Here is a 21185-nt window from a genome sequence, read left to right as displayed (position 1 = left end):
CTCACAAAAAGTCAAACTGCTATAGCTTTTTTAATGCTCACTGCTGTTAACTTTTAAAACTAACTTTTAAAACTTGCTCGGTTTTAAAGCAAATATCAGCATGGAGTCCCTCACATAAGCTCATTTTTCAGTAGCCTCACGTAATGATTCTCCAATTAAGAGTCCTCACATATACACTGATGTTTTTATCACAAGGAAAAAAAAAGGAAGAAGGAAAAACAAATGTGGTTTTATAAGATGGAATCCATGAAGAGGCTAGTAATGAATCCTCTGACTATAGAATATCAGCAACAGACTGCCAATAATAATTACAGAAAATAGTTTATCAATATCATAACAAAAGGGTATGATGAATTTTTTCTAAAATACTCATTTTGGGAGCACCTGGGTGGCTCAGTCAGTTAAGCATCTGCCTTCAGCTCAGATCATGATCCCAGGGTCCTGGAATCAAGCCCCCCATCAGGCTCACTGCTCAGTGGGTTACCTGCTTCTCTCTCTCCCTCTGCCGCTCACCCTGCTTATTATGCATGCTCTCTCTCAAATAAATATTGAAAAATTTAAAAAATAAAAAAATACTCATTTTTATAATGGATCAAACGAACATATTATTAATTATTTATGTACTTTTATGTGAGGTTTGTTTTGTTATTATTATTTATGCTTTTCTGCTAGTAGTTTTTCCTACTCTTGCATCAAAGTCTTCCCATAAATCCCTGGAAAGTCACAAATATCCCTATGGCCATGGGTAAACCACAAAACTGATAATTCATCAAAATGTATTTTCATCTATTTAATAAATAAATCTGTTGTGAGGCTAACTTCTCCTAATTTATATAAAATAATTCCATTAATCTATGAGAAATAATGATCATATTGATTTTACTATGGCTCAAACCCTTAGACAAATAAATATCTCTGATTATCTGTTAAAGAAAACTGAGTAAATTTTATATTCATATTTAAACTACTGAATACCTATAAACAAAGTAGCATTTATTAAAATAAAATATACACTTAATTTATACTAAATTCCACTCAGATTTATATAATTTTTTTAACCTTAATTTTTAAATACACACGATTTTTTTCAAACATTATCAGTCAGGTATATACAAAAGTGAAATATGACATCCAAGCCAGAATGTGATTTTTAAAATAATAACCTCTAAACAGCTAGTAATATACAATACACAATAAAACACAGGTATATTCTTATAGAAATGTTAGTCTTATAATACCGAGCGATATTTACAAGCAAACATGATCCAAACAGCACATGCAGATTCAGGGTAAGTAAACACTCGGACACGAACTGCCAGTCGCACCTGGTCTCCACGGCAACAGATTATCTCTTCACAGAAAGGAGACCTATAGAAGAAAGAAAGTGAACTTAGGTTTTATTTCTAAGTAAATCAATATTTAAAATTATTTTTTAAAATCCTGTCTCTGCTACCAACAGCCCTGTGATTTTGGTTAACGTATTCAAATTACAGAGTATTTCCCTCAGTCTATAAATTTAAAAAATTACAGTGGACAAGATCAGAAATCCTCAACTGAGACTGCACCAAAATCAATGGGAAAATTATCCCAACTACCTAGGGCTACATTTCGGACCTAATGAATCACAATCTGTGGCAAGGAAAATAATGAATCATTATAAAAGTTCACCATGTGATTCTAAAGTAATTCCTAAATAACCAGACTAACAGACCGCTAAAATTCCTAGGTTAATAGGGGCGTCTGGGTGGCTCAGTAGGTTGCCATGTCTGACTCCTGATTTCAGCTGAGGTCGTGAGATCCAGCCCCACATCGGGCTCCATGCTCAGCACACAGTCTGCTTGTCCCGTCTGCCCCCACCTCGCACTCTCTGTCTCTCTCAAACAAACAAAAATCTTTAAATTGCTGAGCCAATAATAACATTTATGAATTCATAAATTCCACCTTACCGAAGACATGTGGCAAATGCACGCCTTGCATTTCTATATACAAAATGTATTGGGAACCCTTTAAATGTGTGACCATCAGGTACAGCCCTCCTTATGGCATCTTGAAATTCTTCATTGCCTGCAGATATACTTGTTGTACGCTCAAATTCATAAGAAGCCAAAGCGGGTGATAAGAGATAGGAAAGCTGGTCTTCCCAAACAGTAGTGAGACCAAGATCCTACAGCAATCAAAAGATAAAAAGAAAAGGTGAAATACACTAATATTTTAAAAACCAATTGTAAGTGCTTACTATTTTAATGTATGCCAATGGATCTTTAAAACCTGTCATAACTTTTTAAACTCTCTAGTAATTATTATAAGGACACATACAAATAAATAAACTACAGGTATCTGGTTTTACTTTTTAGAGAGAAAAAAAAAACTTTCAATATAATGATGTTAGTAAAGGCTCCAAAATCTATGCTTCCTTAATATCCACTAGAAAAGACTACATGGAAGAGTCCTACTATGGAAAACTCAGTGACACTGAAATTTGAAATCATATTTTATTTAACTTTAAAGAGTTTAGTAACATTGAATCTGCTTAATTTGATTACTTCAACATAAATTCAACTGTAGTAGAGGAGAAAAGTCAACAACAGAATTGTATGTATAATTAAACTCAAACATTTATAAAAAACACTAACTTTTATACTGTAAAGACATAAAAAGGTGAAAAAGACATGCTATAGGCCTTCAGGGAGCTTAAAACACGTTTCTTTTCTTTTTTTTTAAATTTTAGTTATGTACTGACAGAGAGAGAGAGCACATAAGCAGGGGAAGGGACAAAAGGAGAGGGAGAAGCAGGTTCTCCACTGAGCAGGGAGCCTGACATGGGGCTCGATCCCAGGACTCCAGCGATCATGACCTGAGCCAAAGGTAGATGCTTAACCAACTGAGCCACCCAGGTGCCCCTTAAAACGTATTTCTATGGAATGCTGAAGGCAATTATGATTTCATTTATAATATCAAATGAACTATAGATATCTAGACACATTTTAAAAACATTGTTACAAACATAGAAAACTTTCAAAAATTCTAAATATTTTGATGATCATAATAGATCTCTACCATTTCCTGATTTTGTATTCAAGATTTTAACTGGTTCCAAGTAACCCCAAAAGTCTATGATCATCATCTTTTTACTGTGGCAAAAAGTAAATCTCACTCGCTGGTTTACGGGCACCATTAACTTCATGATAACACGAGTATGTAGCTCAGTTTTCTTTTTCTATATGAATTCTTATAACATAATAAAATACTGGTCTTGTTTGTAAACAAGACCCAAGAAAATTAAAAGGCAGTATAAGTGATGGAGGGAAAGGGGCAGTAGTGAGGGGCTTTCATTTCCAGCACTGTAGTGAACTAGGTCTTTGAACAACCTATTGCTAAGACCAAACTACAAATGCCAGATTAAATATTTTCCAAAATATACTTTCAAATGCTTTGATGAGTTGGCAAGTAAGTACAGCAGACTTTGGAAGCCAAAACTAATAGTAATTGGGAGCCCAGAAAACATATTTAATAAATCAGTTTGCTTTTGATGGCTTCAAGGAACATAGAAAACAGGATTCACCGAAGGTGGGGAGTCTATTAGGGAATCTGAAAAAGTGAATTAGAAATAAATCATCTGGGATTCTAGTCCTTTGACGGTTATGTGTTGCAAATAACTTTTCCCATTCCAATTGTGCTCTTTTCACTCCCTGACTGGTTTCTTTTGATGAACAAAAATTCTTTTTTTTTTTTTTTATTTATTTATGCGACAGAGACAGAGATAGAGACAGCCAGCGAGAGAGGGAACACAAGCAGGGGGAGTGGGAGAGGAAGAAGCAGGCTCATAGCGGAGGAGCCTGATATGGGGCTCGATCCCATAACGCCAGGATCACGCCCTGAGCCGAAGGCAGATGCTTAACCGCCGTGCCACCCAGGCGCCCCTGATGAAAAAAAATTCTTAAAATATACTAATCTTTTTATGTTTTTTATGTCTTCTTTAATGTACAAAAGAAATCTAAATGGCAAGAAATAAGAGGTTTGATCTCATAAGTAATCAAGGAAATACAAATTAAAGCCAAAATGAGGATATAATTTTACATCCACCTGAATTAGTGTGACAGGAAGAAATAAACAAACAAAACCAACCTGGAAAAAAATGAATATGAAGAAATATAACCCAGTATTTTCAGTGGGAATAATATGAATAAGTACTTCACAAAATAAGAAATCCAAATCAGTGGTATTCAGGAAAAGTCTGAACTAGTTCAACATTCTTCATTTCTAGAAGGAAGTAATAAATTCTAAAAGTATCAGTGAATTTGGAAATTTTTGAGTCTTCGAACCTAACTCTCATGACTTTCAAAACTACAAGCTTCTTAAGGGCAGGAACTAAGTCTGCTTTCCTCAGGGCTAGAACAGTGACTGGCTCGATAGCATCTGCCTCCCCTCCCCAAGTTGTTAAATATATAAACAAATGAAAAAAAATGCATGAAACTACGAATTTCAGTGTTAATTACCTTCCTGTGTTCTGACACTAGCAGCCTTAGCTGCATTTCTATTTCATTGCTTGTTACTGAAGCATCAATTGTGGATGCACATAGAGGGGGAAAGGGAGGAAGGGACGTTGTAGCTCCCGGAGCACACACAGATTTGATCGCTTCTTCACTCATCGGTTTCCATTTGGATTCATCATTCAGATCAAATACACAGGTTTCCACCGAGTCAGAAGGCTGACAGTTCCCCAGGAACATCTGATGATTGAAAACACAACCAACTGTTCGATATGGGTGCAACGGTTTGGGCTGTTCGGCAACTGGAGATGCATCAGGATTGGCAGGTTTGTGGATGTACCTAAAAAAAGTAAATCATAATTTTATGTAATAAAAACGTAAAAATTAAGAAGGCAACACCTTATTGAGAAAGATACTTAAGGCTGTAACTATTTCCCAGGACTAGAATTTAATACTTGCTTTTTCTTCTTATAGTTCTACAATTTGATTACTCTATAGTAATTGTATGGCACATATTATGATATAAAAATCAACTTTATTCAACATGAAAATATATTCTATGTATAACCATTAAGATCCAAACCGTTCATCTCAGATAACACAATTAAAATAATTTAGCTATACATTAATAGGTACAAACAATTAAAATAATCAGCAACCAGGGAAAAATTCAGAAAACTGAGATGGCCCAGGGCACCTTTAGGAACTCCAAAATTTACAGACAAGATGAAGGAGGAGGAGGACAGTCAGACAGGAATAATGAAAACTGAAAGTGCTATGGGAGAAGCTAAGGAAAGAGATGGTCCCAGGAAAAGAGGGAGGAGCACTGAACTCTTTCAAAATCTGATGGCAGTCAAAAGAACTAAGAAAAGTACACAGTGAATTTACCAATGTGGAGTTAGTACATCAAATTTTCAAAAGAAATCATGATTTACAACCTGAACTTATTTTTAGGCGTGGGGAAAGACATCATAAAAAACATATGCCAATTACACAAAATTAAAAATAAATCATTTATTTTTTTACCAATAGTATGTTAGTAAAGTATATTTAGATGTACAAATTTTCTTCAAACTTAACAGCTATTTTAATTGACGTAATCTTTTACACAGTTACCAAAAAGGCTCTAATAATGACAATTATCAGTATGTGCCTTTGAGTACCATCAATTTAAACAAAGAACCTACAATTCAAAACATTTACATTTTCATTTTAATATCCTTGTAACATAGCTGACAAACCTGTGTCCTGTTAAACTCTCCCAAAAAGTGATAGTTCCATCAGTTCCACAGGTCATAACCCATGCGTGAGGTACTCCTTTTGCCTTAGTCCCAACACAGACAAAGGCTTCTAACCCATACCCAAGAAGAAGGCTGCATAGAAGATTAGCATGATCCTCACAGTCACCCTAGAAAATGAAATGAATTTCGTATTTACTCCTTCGCAGTTTCCTCACTAAATATCCAATACGAAATTATAATTAAAAAGCAGTATTTTTTCATTTTTTAAAGTTTTTTTTTTTTTTTTTTTTACTTTTAAGTAATCTCTAAACCCAACATGGGACTCAAACTCACAACCCTGAGATGGAGAGTCACATGCTTCACTGACTGAGCCAGGCATTTATTTACTTAAGTGAGAGCAAGAGAGAGAAAGAGAGAGCAAAGAGGGAGGGGGAGAAGCAGACTCCCCGCCCAGAAGGGAGCCCAACTTGAGGCTTGATTCCAGGACGCTGAGATCATGACCTGAGCTGAAGGCAGCCGCTTAACTGACTGAGCCACCCAGGTGCCCCTAATTTTTTCATTTTTAATCATTAGTCTAGTGTTAAGCTGAAACAATTGGGGACAGGGGAAAGAATACACTAATTTTAGAAGAACCTAAATTATTTTACAAAGTCAGTGCTCACAAATCTGATAGTCATAACATATATACTTTAAAAAGGGACATTTGAACTCAAAAGTTTATAAAAAACATATAACATAGAAAGAAAAGTAGCAAGATTTTAAAGATGAATAGCTAAAGAGCTAAAGGACATGAACAGACAAGATGACAAATGATACACCAAGAAATGCAAATATGTGGGAAAATACTCAAACTCAAAACAATGAGTCACAGTATCTATACGTGATCATTTTAACACAATACACACCAGGAAAAATGACGAAAGAATAAAATGTCAACAATGGCTATAATTATGGGAGGTTATATATCATTTTCCCTTCTATTTCCTAAATTTTCTTTGACAATATTACTTTCACAACTTAAAAATATTATGAAAGCTACAAAAACAGAAAATATCTGATAATCGAATAAAAAATCAAAATATTAAATAGTAAGGCCACAATTACATGAAGATATGTATTTAAGTGCAGGACTACAGGTAATATACAAAAGCAAAAGTAACTATTAAGCTCAGTGTTAGCATGAGGGGTGATTTCTTTCCCCCCAAATTTTGTATTAGTGGCTCTATAGTGCTGTTTTTTTATTAACTATACTAGAACCAATAGCATTTTAAAATGTCAAATTTGACTACTGAAAAACATAATATCCAACCTTTTAGACCCAGTAATTTCTATACTAAGATTTTATACTAAAAAATTTCAAAAGAAAAATAATGATACTCCCAAAGATATTCAGCGAAAAAACTCACTCATGAAGATATCAAAAAATTAGAAGCAAGCTACTGTAGCCAAAAGAAACAGTTCCTACAATGGCAATAGTTAAGTAAATTTTGTATAATAACTAAAGAAAACTTTACACTTATACTACCATTAAAAGATGGAGATCATAAAAATTATAGTAACACATGGGAAAATGTTCATAGCATAATGTTAAATTATAAAGCAGAACACAGGGATGCCTGGGTGGCTCAGTTGGTTGGGCGTCTGCCTTCGGCTCAGGTCATGATCCCAGGGTCCTGGGATCGAGTGCCATATTGGGCTTCTTGCTCAGAGAGGAGACTGTTTCTCCCTCTGCCTGTTTCTATCTCTGCCTGCCATTTCCCCTCCTTGTACTCTCTCTCTCTCTGACAAAAAAAAGGAAAAATCTTAAAAAAAAAAAAAAAAAAAAGCAGGACACAAAGTTTTATTTATATCTCAATTATAATTATGAAAAAAATGATATAAACACAGGAGAAAAGCACAAAAATATAAAAAGAGATGAAAAACTGGCAATAGAATTATGGCTGACATTTTACCTTTACTGCTTAATGCTCTTGTTTGTGCAAGAATAACTTTTTCAGTAATTTCAAGCTTCTGGGGCACCTGGGTGGCTCAGCTGAAGTAGGCTGCCTTTGGCTCAGAAATGATTCCTGCATCCTGGGATCAAGCCCCATGCTGGACTCCCTGCTCTGTGGGGATTCTGCCTCTCCCTCTCCCTCTGATCCTCCCCCCTGCTCGTGTTCTCGCTCGCTCACTGTTTCTCCCTGAATAAATTTTAAGGTTAATAATTTCAAGTTTCTAATTTAAGATGTGCTTTCTCTTTAAATGAACTCAGATAAATAAAATAATGACTCAAAGGGGTGATTATTTGCTTTAGGAAAGCATTATTTACATAATTTTAAATGTATACCATTCCTGCTATATTTGGAAATAAAAAAGCTTAAATCCACACACACACAACTTCTGGGAACCACCACGTGAGAATAAATAAAAATAATTTTTTGATAATGTTTAACTGGTTTTTTTTTTTTTTTAAGAGAGAGTGAGTGGGGGGAGGTGGGGAGAAGCAGAGTGAGAGGGAGAGAGAAGAGAATCTTAAGCAGACTCTGTGCTGAGCGCAGCAAAATCAAGTCAGATGCTTAAGTGACTGAGCTACCCAGACGCCCGTTTTCAATTTTTTGTTTAAGATTGTATTTATTTATTTGAAAGAGAGCATGAGCAAGGTGAGGGACAGAGGGAGAGGGAAAAGCAGACTCCTCACTGAGCAGAAAGACCGACAAGGGCCTCAATCCCAGGACCCCGGGATCATGACCTGAGCCGAAGGCAGACACTTAAGCAACTGAGCCTGCCAGGCGCCCCCTCCTTCAGTTGTTTTTAAGATGAAATCTTCCTAACAAATCAATCTCTAAGCTAAAGAGGCTCTTCTGTATAAGCTTTGCCTCGTGAATGAATACTCATCCTACTTATACAACATCAGACCAAACAAAATTATTTCAAAACAAATAATAAAAAAAATTAACTTTTCTATTTCAGTAGAACTGAAATGCTAAAGATAGTCTTGTTTTTATATTATCAACATTTTTAGAACACAGAAGATTAAAAATATCACAATCTATAAAATTCATATACTGAAATCAGTTAACATTAAAAATGTACACAAATTCTTAAATATATAGTTACACTTGAAACTGAACAAAATACCATGCAATCCAAGATTTTCTTCCATATTCATCTTGTAGTGCCATTTTCTCTTAAAAAAAAAAAAAAAAAAAAGGAATCCTCCAAACAGATTTTAAAACATGAATAGTACTAGAAAGGCCATGATTCTGGTCCCAGCACCATCTCTAATTCACTGTTTAATTTACTTCTATATCTTGATTTCTGACACTACAGTACTTATTTCCACACCTCACAAAAATCATCTTATGCTACATAAGAAATCACACAAAAAAATAAAGATGCTAAGTTTTCTCCTTATGCATTAAAAAGATTCTGACTAGTTCAAATTGATAATTTACCCACTTTTCTATTTTCAAATGCAAAATTCACAATAACTATGATGTACTGCATTTTAATTCTATTACATGCATAGAATACCTTGTTTCTACAGAGAAAGGCCAGCAGAGTGCACCACTGTTCCTGTTTACCTCCTCCTCCAATAACAGGGGCTCTTTCATAACCAAGGACATTAACAAATCTTGCTGCTTGCCTTGGAGTATCCAGAAGCCTCCCAGCTCGAAGAGGTTTAATATAGGAACAAACTGGTCTATTTATCCCATTTTCATCCTGGGGGAAGAGGGAAAAAACATTAACTGTAAGGATAAATTAATTATTCCCAATTTTAACACTTTTTCTCAGACTACATTAATGTGGGACAAAATAATTCCTGATACCACTTACTGAGTGCTTACCCTGCATCCAACACCAGGCAGCTAAGAGCTATGCATACAATTTCTCTTTTAATTCTCTAACACCTCTTTCTGTTTTCATTTCATAAAGGAAGAAACTGAAGCTACAGGTATTATGCAACAGAGCCAGGATTCAAACTCTCAGCTGTCTCCAAAACTTGTGACAGTAAGAACTTAGAATTACCATGATTCAGCAATCTCACTCCTGGATACAGATCTGAAGCAAATGAAATCAGTATCTCAAAGAGATACCTGCACATCCATGTTCACTGCAGCATTACTCACAATAGTCAAGATATGGAAACAAGTAAAATGTCCTTTAACAGGTGAATGAGTAAAGAAAATGTGGTATTACATATACAAAAGAATATTATTCAGCTATAAAACAGGAGGTCCTGCCATTTGTGACAACACGGATGAATCTGAAGGGTATTATGCCAAGTGAAATAAGCCAAACGGAGAAAGACAAATCCTGTATCATGTCACTTACATGTGGAATCTTACCAAAAAAAAAAAAAAAGGCTGATTTCATAGAAATAGGGAATAGAAGGGGGTTGCCAGGGGCTGGGGAGAGGGAGGAATAGGGAAGATGTAGGTCAAAGGGTACAAATTTTCAGTTATAAGAAGAGTAAGTTTGAGGATCTAATACACAGCATGGCGACCAGTTAATAGAGTAAACTTGAATGCTGCTGAGAGCAGACCTTAAGCATCCTCACCACATGAGAAAGAGGTAACTATGTGAGGTGATGGATGTGTTCATTGTCTTGATCTTGGTAGTCATTCCACAAAGTATATGTATATCAAACCACTATGTTGTACACTTTAAATATAGACAATTATATTTGTTAATTACTCTCAATAAAATTAGGAAAAAAGAAAGAACCCCTCTGAAAATAGAATAGGCAGGTAGTTGGAGGATGGAGAGGGGATCTAAGCCAAAGTATTCTTTCATATTATCATACAGAACTTAATACTGTATATCCAAACAGAATAACTTTTCTGATTTACTGAGCCAACAAATTATCAGAGAGCTCATTTTTAGTTTGTTTCCATTACACTTGGAGATCCACAGGAAACAAGGATTTGTTAACCAAGTGAGCTGAAAGCAGACTTTTAAAAATCATTTAAGGAAAACATCTCACATTTTAAATATAGGATGCATCCTAGCATTTGAGCTGAGTAACTACAGGGCATACAAAAGTCTCTGATGACTGTCTACCGTTGTGCTTTCAGAGTTAATATTACCAAAGCCCACATTTCCCTTAACTTCATGATTACTGAGATGACAAAGTCAAAGGAGTACTTTCTATTTAAAATTCAAAGACAATTTAACACTCTCTATCATGGCAAGGCTCCTCAGAAACAAGGCCTAACTCAGTCAACAGAAAAATAACTGTTTCGATTACGAGAAATCTTTCCGATAATCTTTCTATACCACAAAATCATCACCTCTCAATTGTAATCCCATACCTTAGCAAGAAAAATAAAACCAACCCTATTATTTACATTTAATTATAGTGAGAAAGATCATGAATTTTTTGATGTAGAGCAAAGTATTATTATGATTTGACTCATAACTATGGTTCTCAACTCTAACAGGCACTGATTTTTTTTCCCTGTCCTCTCCCACCACTACCTCCCTGCAAAATGTAAAATCCATGGTGGTCTCTTACTCTCCATCTCCCCCATGCTATCTTGGGAGTCAGAAATAGAGACAGAGGGATCAGCTAGGAAAAAGCTCAAACAGAATGAAGAACCAAAGACAATTAACAAAACTAAGGAATAGAAACAGGAAGAGAGGAAATTTAAGTGAAGGGTGTTTCAAGGCACACATCTGAAAACCAGAAAATCATGATTCTAATTTTGGAGGGAAGTAGAAAACTATTATTTGGATTTCTTTTACATTAACTCAGTATTAATTATTAATCTAGTATAGTGTGAGAATATTAAGTCTTGAAATAAAAATCTGAACATTAAAAGGAAAGTCTCAATCCTTAAGTGATTTTAACATTTTCTTAAAACTTAACAGCCTTAAAGATCAATTTCTATAACTTATTTTAAAATTTCTTACACTAGAAAATTTAAAAGCTATCATTAAGTGAATTACTATTATAGTATAGCAAAACATGCAAGGGAGGAAGAAAAAGTACAACAGATTATTAAGTATAACAACTCTGAGAATTTAGATATTTGGTTAGAATAAAGGTAATTAACTGAGTTCCTGAGTGGGCCATTTAGTCTTATTCTTACAACTCCACTAACAGACAGGAAAGGAATGAGTATTCAAAAGGTGGATGCATTTGCCCTAAATCAATCATCAATAGTAGCATCTTAAAATACAAGATATATCATTATATGTTTCATTACAGCAATATCTCTCACATTATCTATAATATATCCCCATAAACAAACGTCTTGAAAATTACTGTATTTTAGCTTCTAAACCTGCACTGTCCATTAAGAATGCCACTAATCCTATGTAGCTTTTTACATTTTAATTAAAATTAAATAAAATTTAAAATTCAGTTCTTTATTGCCACATTTTGCATGCTCAATAGCTCAATGGCTATCATACTGGATAGCACAGAGAACATTTCCATCACTGCAAAAAGATAGTCCTGCTGTAAACTATTTTCTCTTGTGCCTAGATGCACTGGAAATTCATTTTCAGACCATGTATAATAATTTTTTGGTTTAGAACTACAGTTTTTTTGATTAGATTGACTGCCTTAAATAAATGTTATTGTTCCTTCACTTCTTATCTAGTCAAATACAGAACGCAGCAGCAAAAGATACTTCTGGGGAACTGAAGTAAGATAAACATCTTATTTATTCTCTCTATATGTCCAGAGGTGGTCCAGTCAAACCAAAAAAGCACTAGTCGAAACTGCAACTTAATGGAGGCTCTATGACTAAGTTGCTGTTTGGTATTAGGAAAAATTCTTTTCTCTTTTATACTATTAATTTTTTATAAAAAGTGGCAATGCCTGGCCAACTGACAATCTCATATGGTTACCATGAGACTAAGTGACCTTATGTGGTTCAAATCTTCTTACAATGAATTCTAAGAGATGGGAACTTAAGTAATACTTCCTTAAAAAACTCCCCGTTTCCTGATTTGCATAACTGCATATCTCAGCCTCTTCCTCCTCCTCTTTAATTTGTCATTTCTCTGATCCACTTCCTCACCCACCCATTCTTCTCTGGTCCCAAATTCCACATGGCAATACATAACCTCACCTCAGACTAAACAAACAGCAGGGAGCCAGTTATATTTTGACTGGTTTCTCTTTGCCCCATCCTGACATCAATGCTACCTTGTCTGCCCAAACAATGCACAGACAATGCTACCGAAAGCGAGAAGCTGTTTCCCTCATTTCCACCATTAGTCAACTAGGCTCTTCCACTTGTAAGCTCCTCATCTAGAAACTGAGCTACGCTTAGCCCATCCTACCACACAGGATAAAACTAGATGAATGCACAGGATCTGAAATATGTTAGTCAAAATAATACCATACTATAACTCTTTTATAAGCATCTACATAAAGCTGAATACACATAAAACATTTGAATGGTTCCTTAGAAGTTACAAAAAATATGGATCTGATCATGTATTTTATTCTGATTTGTTAATTGAGAAAACAGGCTTAGGATACAGGAAAAATAGAAGCAGAGATATAGAACTGAAATGCTGCAGTTAAATACTACTGGTCACTGGCTCAGAGATTTTGGCTGTATAGAATTATTACATGTAATAATGTCTTTAAGAAAATAGCCTAACAACTTACATGTCTAAACATATATGCCCAGAGCCCCAATTCTGCACATGAAAGCTGAATTTACATTATCAACTGCAAAGTATCCTAGTATTTAATCATTTAGTATTAAATATCACACACCAAGTTAACCAAAGTGGATCTTCATCTATTTTAAATTAAATGTATTAAAAAAAAAATAACTGAAAATGAAAAGCAAAATAAAACAAAGATTGTGTTATGTCACCTACTCAGTGAAAGAGTATTGCAAAATCAGATTTGTTTTTACAAATAAAGTTTCATTTGTCTGGAATACATTTTACAAATTCACCTTAAATGAAATTTACATATACAACAGTAAATCTCAAATATAGGTGTGAACCTTTTCTAATGCAATTTACAAACCTGTGCAAAAATCTTAACCAGCCGTGAGTTGTGTGAGGGTCGAATTTGCAAATATTCTCTCCACCACTGCTTTGCGTATACAAGAAATAATCGCTCTTTCTCTGCAGTTTTCTGACGTTCCAAAGCAAGCTTGAAATTTAAAAAAATATTTTCTTCAATTTTTATTTTTCTCCTTAAATACTCTAAAATATGTAACAATTCTACATACTTCTCTCCATCTAACCACCACCCTAACATAAGGTGCCATCTCCACCATCTGTAAGAGCCTCCTGACTGATTTCCCTGTGTCTACACACCCCCATAATCTCGTCTCCATATAATGGTTAGTGATCTCTTCTCCCAAGACAAACATTTTTAAACAAATCATACTGTCATTCTCTTCTTAAAATAAGTGATAATTTTCTAAGAAGAAAGAACTTTCTAGGATCAACGGGTAAATATACTACTCTGAAAACAAATACACAAAGAGGAGAAATTCAGAATTATTTACCTGTGTGTTGACTACTTCTTGAGATAATGTTTGATTGAGTGGTGGGTACATCTCAAGTTTTATATTTAAAATTCCCACAGAAACTTTTGATTCCGTGCCTATAAATATACATAAATATTTAGAACTTCAGAGGTTTCCAAACTACGTGTATTTAGTCAACCAAAGTCTAAACAAAATAATTAAAAGAATTTTGTGCCTTACCATTTACATGAAATACAGATAATATTCAACATCATCTTTAACATTCACATTAAAAACGAACCAAATCAAATTAGTTTTCATTGTGCATGAAGACCTTTATCTAATTATAAGATTACCTATTTTCTGAGTTTGCTTATCACATTTTAAGGGGCTGTTTGGATCTACAAGATTTGGTATTCTTAATTTTTATCTTCATTAAATGTATGCCAATCAGATTTACATTAAAAACAAAGAAAAGCAACAGTTAACATCTCATTCTCAGAAAATATTTATACTTGTCATATATAGTAATTCCTATGTAGGCCTTCCTGTTTTTTTTTAATCCCTTCCCATTTTTCACATCCCATGTGAGTACAAATTTTCAATCCATGCCTGGATTTAAAGAATTAGAAAACAAATATACTTCTTACCATAACTATTTACTATTTCTCTGGTGAATCAGAATATACTTGTTTCTTGGTCACTACTATGATAATCACGTTAGGCCTATATCTGAAGACAAACAATGGGTATCTTTTGAAAATAAATATCCCACATAAAAGTTTTTCCCCCTACTTTCTATTTAAGGAAAAACACATTCCGGGTCTGACTTACCAGAATCTAAAGTACTAAAGCTATGCTGTCCACTGGCCAGGTTAGACTCTCTGCCTTAGTTTCAATACGAAAGTAATTCCTTTACATGTGATGCATAAAATATCGTTAGGTTTTATTTTATTAACAAATATGTATTACTCATCAGATAGTATGCAAGAGTCCAGGGAGACAATGGTGAACAAGATAGGCACCAGCTCTGTCCTCAAAGAGGACTATTCATAGATCCTGTCAATGAGCAAGTTAACCCCTCTTTGAGTCCCACAGTTCCACATGTAAAAAGCTGGAAGAGTATCGACTCCATAACCCATAAGAACCACTGCTGCAGGAAGACACTGGTACTAATGGGGATGCACTGTACATTGGAGTGTGCTGGAGTAGAGGGTTTTTACATATGCATGTGTATGAAGAATCTTAATTTTCTTTATAGTCTTATATTTAATCAAATAAATTTGAAAAAAGCAAGCCAGCCCCATAAAGAATTTTTTCCTTAAAACAAGGTCAGATTGACTGTGAAGTTCTACACTCATAACATGCTTCATGACATTTCCCAAGACTATAATACTACAGGCCAACTGTAATTCTAGTGAAATTCTTTTTTTTTTTTTTAACTATTTTTTAAAAAGATTTACTTTAGAGAGAGAAAGGGAGAACGCATGCAAGTGCAGGAGGGAAGGACAGAGGGAGAGGAAGAGGGAGAGGGACTCTTACGCAGACTCCGTGCTCAGCGCAGAGCCTGCTGCAGGACTTGGATCTCACGAACCTGAGATCAAGACTCTGAGATCAATACCTCAGCGGAAACCAAGAGTTGGGCACTTAACCGACTGTGCCACCCAGGCGCCCCCTAATGAAATTCTTTTTACATGTTTCCATCTTGGTTTATAAAGGTATTCAGAAAACATAAAACGTATTTATAAATAAGCTGTGGCTATAAAAAAGTAACCGTGATTAATCATCATACCTACACCCATAAGTTCCACAGTAAGACTGCTCATTCCATTTTCTGAGCCCAAAACTGATCGCCATTCAAGAAAATAGGATGCTACCAAAGTAGTCTCACCAAATATGTCTGTTTTGATTAGCACCATATGAACTGGATCACTTATTGATAACATTGTTGTTGAATCAGCCATTCTAGTTCCATCACCTGGCAACATAAACCAAACAAATGCACCACATTACATATTCCGTTAGGCCAACATAGAAGAATACTTTTATTACAAAGGATACTAATAATAAACTTATATAAAACCAAATAAAATAATTTAGTAATGCCTCAGAAAGCATGCAACAGATTACTTTATTAAAAAAGTACAATCCTGGGGCGCCTGGGTGGCTCTGTTGGTTAAGCGTCTGCCTTTGGCTCAGATAATGATCTCAGGGTCCTGGGATCAAGCCCCATGTCACGCTCTCTGCTCAGCAGGGAGTCTGCTTCTTTCTCTCCCCACCCCTCCTAGCTCATGCTCACTCACGCTCTCTCTATAATAAATAAATTAATTAATTAAAAACCAGCCTTATTAGGGCAGTATTTTCCACTGGGGGCAAAAAAAAATTTTTCATAATGTATTAACCATCTTAGCAATCTAAAATTCTGAAGGTATAATTCTGCAATTTTGCTAAGTTTACAAATATAAATATTTCTATATTGAAATAACATATAAAATACATTTATAGAAATAATGTAAAACAATTGTGGGAATCAAGTATATAATTTTAAGATTATAAAAATGAGAGTTACAGATTCCCATCCTAACTTTTATTTTTGAAAGTTATATTAACATTGTAAATCTATCTTTCATAAATGAAAAGGATTATGTCTCATTCTGCACTATATTCTCAGCACTTGCCTAGCATAGCATAATGCACCTAACAGGCATTTACTGACTAACTGACTGATTTGAGAGCATGTGTGCACAAGTGGGAGGGGGAGAGGGAGAGAGAATCTTAAGACTCTGTGTTGAACGCAGAGCCCGATGCAGGGTTCGAGCCCACAACCCTTAGATCATGACCCGAGCCAAAATCAAGATTTGGATGCTTAACCAACTGTGCCACCCAGCCCCCTACCTCCGTAAAAGGCATTTAAATGTTTACTACTAACGAAGCAATCATTAAAACAGTAAAAAAATAATCTTCAGGGAAAATTAATTAGCAGAAAATAAAGCAAGAAGGTGGGTGGAAGTAACTTATATAAAAAAGAGCAGTGGAGAAAATAAAAGCAAAGTAAGAAGATTCATTCATTATAAATGTCCCCTTACAGCAAAAGTTGTTATGGTTGTTCTACAATAAAACCTAACGAAGATTTACTCAGTTAAGTGACAAATTATCATTGCGCCTTACCTAAGCTTTCTCTGTGTACTTCAAGTAAAAAGCCATCATGAAAATCTGGTTCACAGGCACATGGAACAGGTTTAGAACGAAAACGTTGGTTTCGAAAATGTAAACATAAAGTAAAGGTTGAACAAACTTGTCCTGGTAAAGGCTCAGGTTCTTGTAGATGTTCCAAGAAAGCTTTTCCACCCAAAACCTGAAGGTAAAGATACCTCCGTGTTGGATCAATATTAGCTGTAAAGTGTAGCAATATATATGAGGAAACTGCCAAATAACTTAAGGAATGTGATCAAGACAACAGGAAATAACAACTTAACAGAAATAAAACCAAAGACTAAATAAAGAAAAAGAGTAACAAATTTACTGTATACCAGGACCATTTATAACCAGGGAAGAAAACATACATAATAAGATATCTTTATCTGAGTTTATATTCTGGCTACTTTTTCCCAGCTAGAGGCTTAAGAAACCTCTACTTTTTAGTTACTTATCCAACACTCCTTCACTTCCACAAACCAACTCAAACAAATATAAACTCAGGAAGTGTACTAGTTAGGTAATTACCATTAAAAAAAAGCAAGGCTGTATAATGTTTGTAAAATATATTATTAAAACATGAGAAACAGGTGATCCTGTTTTTGCTTCCACTCTGTGATACATTAAATCTTCTGACATACATACTTCATGCAAAACAGAATCTAAGTTTTTTGGATGATTAATCCCAAAATGTTAAGTATTTCATTTGGGAAAGAAAAAATGTTTTCTATCAAATACCAAACACTACAGCACATCAATATGTAATACTGTGCAAAACAAAATCAACATTAGAAAGAAATACACATACTTTTTTTTAACAACGTTGATTGTCTATCAGTAAAGCAAACAGGTTGTTTTGGAGAGGAAGGTAGTTCTTGATCAACACTGTCCTAGAAAGTCAGGAATAAAAAAACAAATTAGAAAACAAAAATTATGGCTAAGCAAGGAAATGTCAATAATGGGACTAAGAAGTAAATACAAGTAGATAGGATAAAGCCTCCTCAAGGAAACTCTTATTTTCTTAGCATAATTAAAATAACAAAAAGCCCGCAAAACAGATGATGCGACTGGTCACGCCTAAAGTCTAATTAGGAATTTAACTGTCTTCAATGTCCACAGAATGCAAAAAACAAATCCTTAGTACCTTAAACAAGCTTAAACTTTTTCTAAACCTAATATGACATTTGGCTTATGATTCTACCATGAACTGATTTTAATAAAGGAATGACATTCACACAGCAGAAGCTGTTATTGGGTCAATTTTTAAACAAATGGGTTTATAAACCTCAAAAACCAAAAAAGGAGGCTGTGTTAAAGTACTTATTCCCTGGAGTATTATGCAGTCCGTCCAATTTTTACATTATATTACCCAGGTATTATTAGGTCACAGTTTCTCATTATTGCCTCATTTTCAAAAGAAGGCCTACTTACTAATTTGTGCCCTGAGGCTATCATCCCACTACTGACCTATTTGTATAAAGAGATTTGAAGGTTCTTACACAATTATTTTCTTAAAGAAACTGGTAATTTGTTAATCATAGAGCATGGAGTTCCAAAAGAATATGTTTATTTTAAAAAAATATGCCTTATCTAAAAAAATTATAGAATACTAGTGAAAAAGAACTAGGTTATGGTGAACTAATTTAACTGAAATACGTACACTTACAGTTACAGACCTAGAGAATAACAGAAAATTCTGTCATTTTAGAGAGAAAAATATAGTATGTAACTCCAATCTCTTTGATACCTAATCCTACTTGCTACAATCAAGGGTAGAGTTAGCTCATACTTGAAGTAAGATATTACTAGACAAAAATGGTCTTGTTTTAAAGTGATTTTACTAAAAAGAGGCCCCAAATATGGACCCTATAAGCATCATTAAGCATGTGAACATACTCTCAAAATTTTTCCCCTAAAAGATAAACTCACAGTAACAAAATTAAGTTCTTTCATCACATCATCAATGATTCCCCGACGTCTAAGGGCTTTGATCAAATCTTCGGTTGATAACTGTTGTTGATCCGGTGCCAATTCTTCCCGTATTGTCTCAGCAAGGATTTCTCTTATTCTGCCATGGACATCCATCTACGTAGAAAACTCGCATTACAATTTACATTTATGAAGCCATCAAACATTGCCAATTAGCTAATTTCTTTCTAAAACACCCAAAGGAGAAAAATAAGAGTAAGCAAACAAAATTCAGGATGACTTCTCAAGTTAATAGTAAACGTAAAATTGTTACTAGAATTCAATGAGAATAAAGGAAGATTTTTTAAAAGAAAAAAATTTTAAGGTGCATTTTTTTTTTTAGTACAAATTCTAGAAATAATTTCTACTGGTTATCCACTACCTTTGTTACCATTTCCCCACAAATAACACTCAAAAACAGACCTTTTGAAAGAGAGCATAGTATAATTAAGAGAACACAGACCTGGAGTAAGAGGTCAGAGTATGAATTTCAGCCTTCAACTTATTAGATGTGACCCTGAGTCAACCTTTTTACCCTTTATGAATCTGGAAAAAATGGTGCCCTAGCAAGATTACTGTGAGGCTTAGGTAATAAAAGATGCTAAACACTTAGCACAAAGCCCGGCATACAAGTGCACAATAAACGGTAGCTTTTATTACTTCAGCTTACTGAATTCAGCTAAGCACCTTTATGTTCTTCTTGAGCTCCGAAGTATCACAAACACGTTCATTACAAGACTTTCAGTAACTTCCCTTTCACGGCTTAAGAATTGCTGATTTGGTTCAACTTCAAAGACACAAGTTTCACCCTTAAAGTAATTCCAATTCCTGACCTCTGAATATACACCTGCTCCAAACACAACTTGTTTTTTGTGTGTTTTTGTTTAAAGATTTTATTTATTTATTCGACAGAGATAGAGACAGCCAGCGAGAGAGGGAACACAAGCAGGGGGAGTGGGAGAGGAAGAAGCAGGCTCATAGCGGAGGAGCCTGATGTGGGGCTCGATCCCATAACGCCGGGATCACGCCCTGAGCCAAAGGCAGACGCTTAACCGCTGTGCCACCCAGGCGCCCCTCCAAACACAACTTGTACTCAACCCGACACCCAGAGACCGCACGATGAACGCTTCATCTTCACAGCTGTGCTTCACACTGTGCCGCGTTCCGTCCCCTCAAACTCTCACTAGCACTTGCCGGCATTGTTCTCTTTCACCGAGGCTAGAAAGCGGCCCCGGCTGCAGACTCGGAGCCCACCCAGCCCGCGCTCTGCCCCCCAGAGCCTGCGCTCGCGTCCGCCACAGACTGGCGCAGCCGCCGACCGGGTCTCGGGACGCCAGGCTGGTCGCTCCGGACCAAAGGGAGCCGAAGAGGCCCGTGTTGCCGGGCGCCCGCGGCCCTCACCTTGCTCAGCTGCTGGTGGATGAGCTGCTTCAGCTCCGAGGCTTTCTCCGGAGGCAGCGACATGCTGGGGCCGGCGCCTCACCGCGCTTCTCCACGCTTCGGGCGCGCCCCGGCCAGCCCCGGAACGCCAGTCGCGGCTGACCAGAGCCGGCGCGACCGCTCGGCCTCACGCAGCTCCCGAGGGGCGCGACGCCGCGTCAGGGCCGGGGCTGGGCGGGAGCCGAGGCAGCGGCGGCGCTCAACTGTTGCTTTCAAACGGCGCGGACTACCAGGGCTCGGGCTGCCCCCCTCCCTGCCTGACTCCCTCCGCCTGCCGCTCCCTTCCCTGGCGGTCCCCATCCCGCCAGCTCAGCGTTCCCCATCGGCCTGCCCTGCTGGGGTCTCCGCAGGCACTGCCCGCCCCCATCTTTCCCCAGTCGCGGGCCCTTTCCGCCCTGCGGACCGGCAGAGAGCTG

At 36.1% G+C, this 21185-nt stretch overlaps 1 protein-coding gene across 3 annotated transcripts; it reads right to left on the bottom strand.

Moving 5' to 3' along the window:
- Positions 1–547: 547 nt before the first annotated feature.
- On the bottom strand, positions 548–21158 carry CEP76 (centrosomal protein 76). Of its 3 annotated transcripts, none has more exons than XM_002930079.4 (12): positions 20731–21158; positions 19291–19446; positions 18170–18251; positions 17335–17559; positions 15959–16144; positions 14206–14303; positions 13716–13844; positions 9245–9433; positions 5732–5898; positions 4497–4830; positions 1947–2164; positions 548–1368 (listed from the first exon to the last, which is right to left on the bottom strand). In XM_002930079.4, exons 1-12 carry the CDS (start codon positions 20791–20793, stop codon positions 1230–1232), a joined length of 1986 nt encoding a protein of 661 aa, XP_002930125.1. In that variant the 5' UTR covers positions 20794–21158; the 3' UTR covers positions 548–1229. The 3 variants fall into 3 exon arrangements, with proteins under 3 accessions (XP_002930125.1, XP_011215093.1, XP_034498384.1); XM_011216791.3 differs by having other exon boundaries at positions 16058–16144; XM_034642493.1 differs by having other exon boundaries at positions 17335–17379.
- Between the last annotated feature and the right edge of the window lie 27 nt (positions 21159–21185).

Source organism: Ailuropoda melanoleuca, chromosome 14 (assembly GCF_002007445.2).
Source record: "Ailuropoda melanoleuca isolate Jingjing chromosome 14, ASM200744v2, whole genome shotgun sequence".
Lineage (NCBI taxonomy): Eukaryota > Metazoa > Chordata > Mammalia > Carnivora > Ursidae > Ailuropoda > Ailuropoda melanoleuca.
Note: the sequence above shows the minus strand (reverse complement) of the source record. Positions and strands in the feature narration are given on the sequence as shown.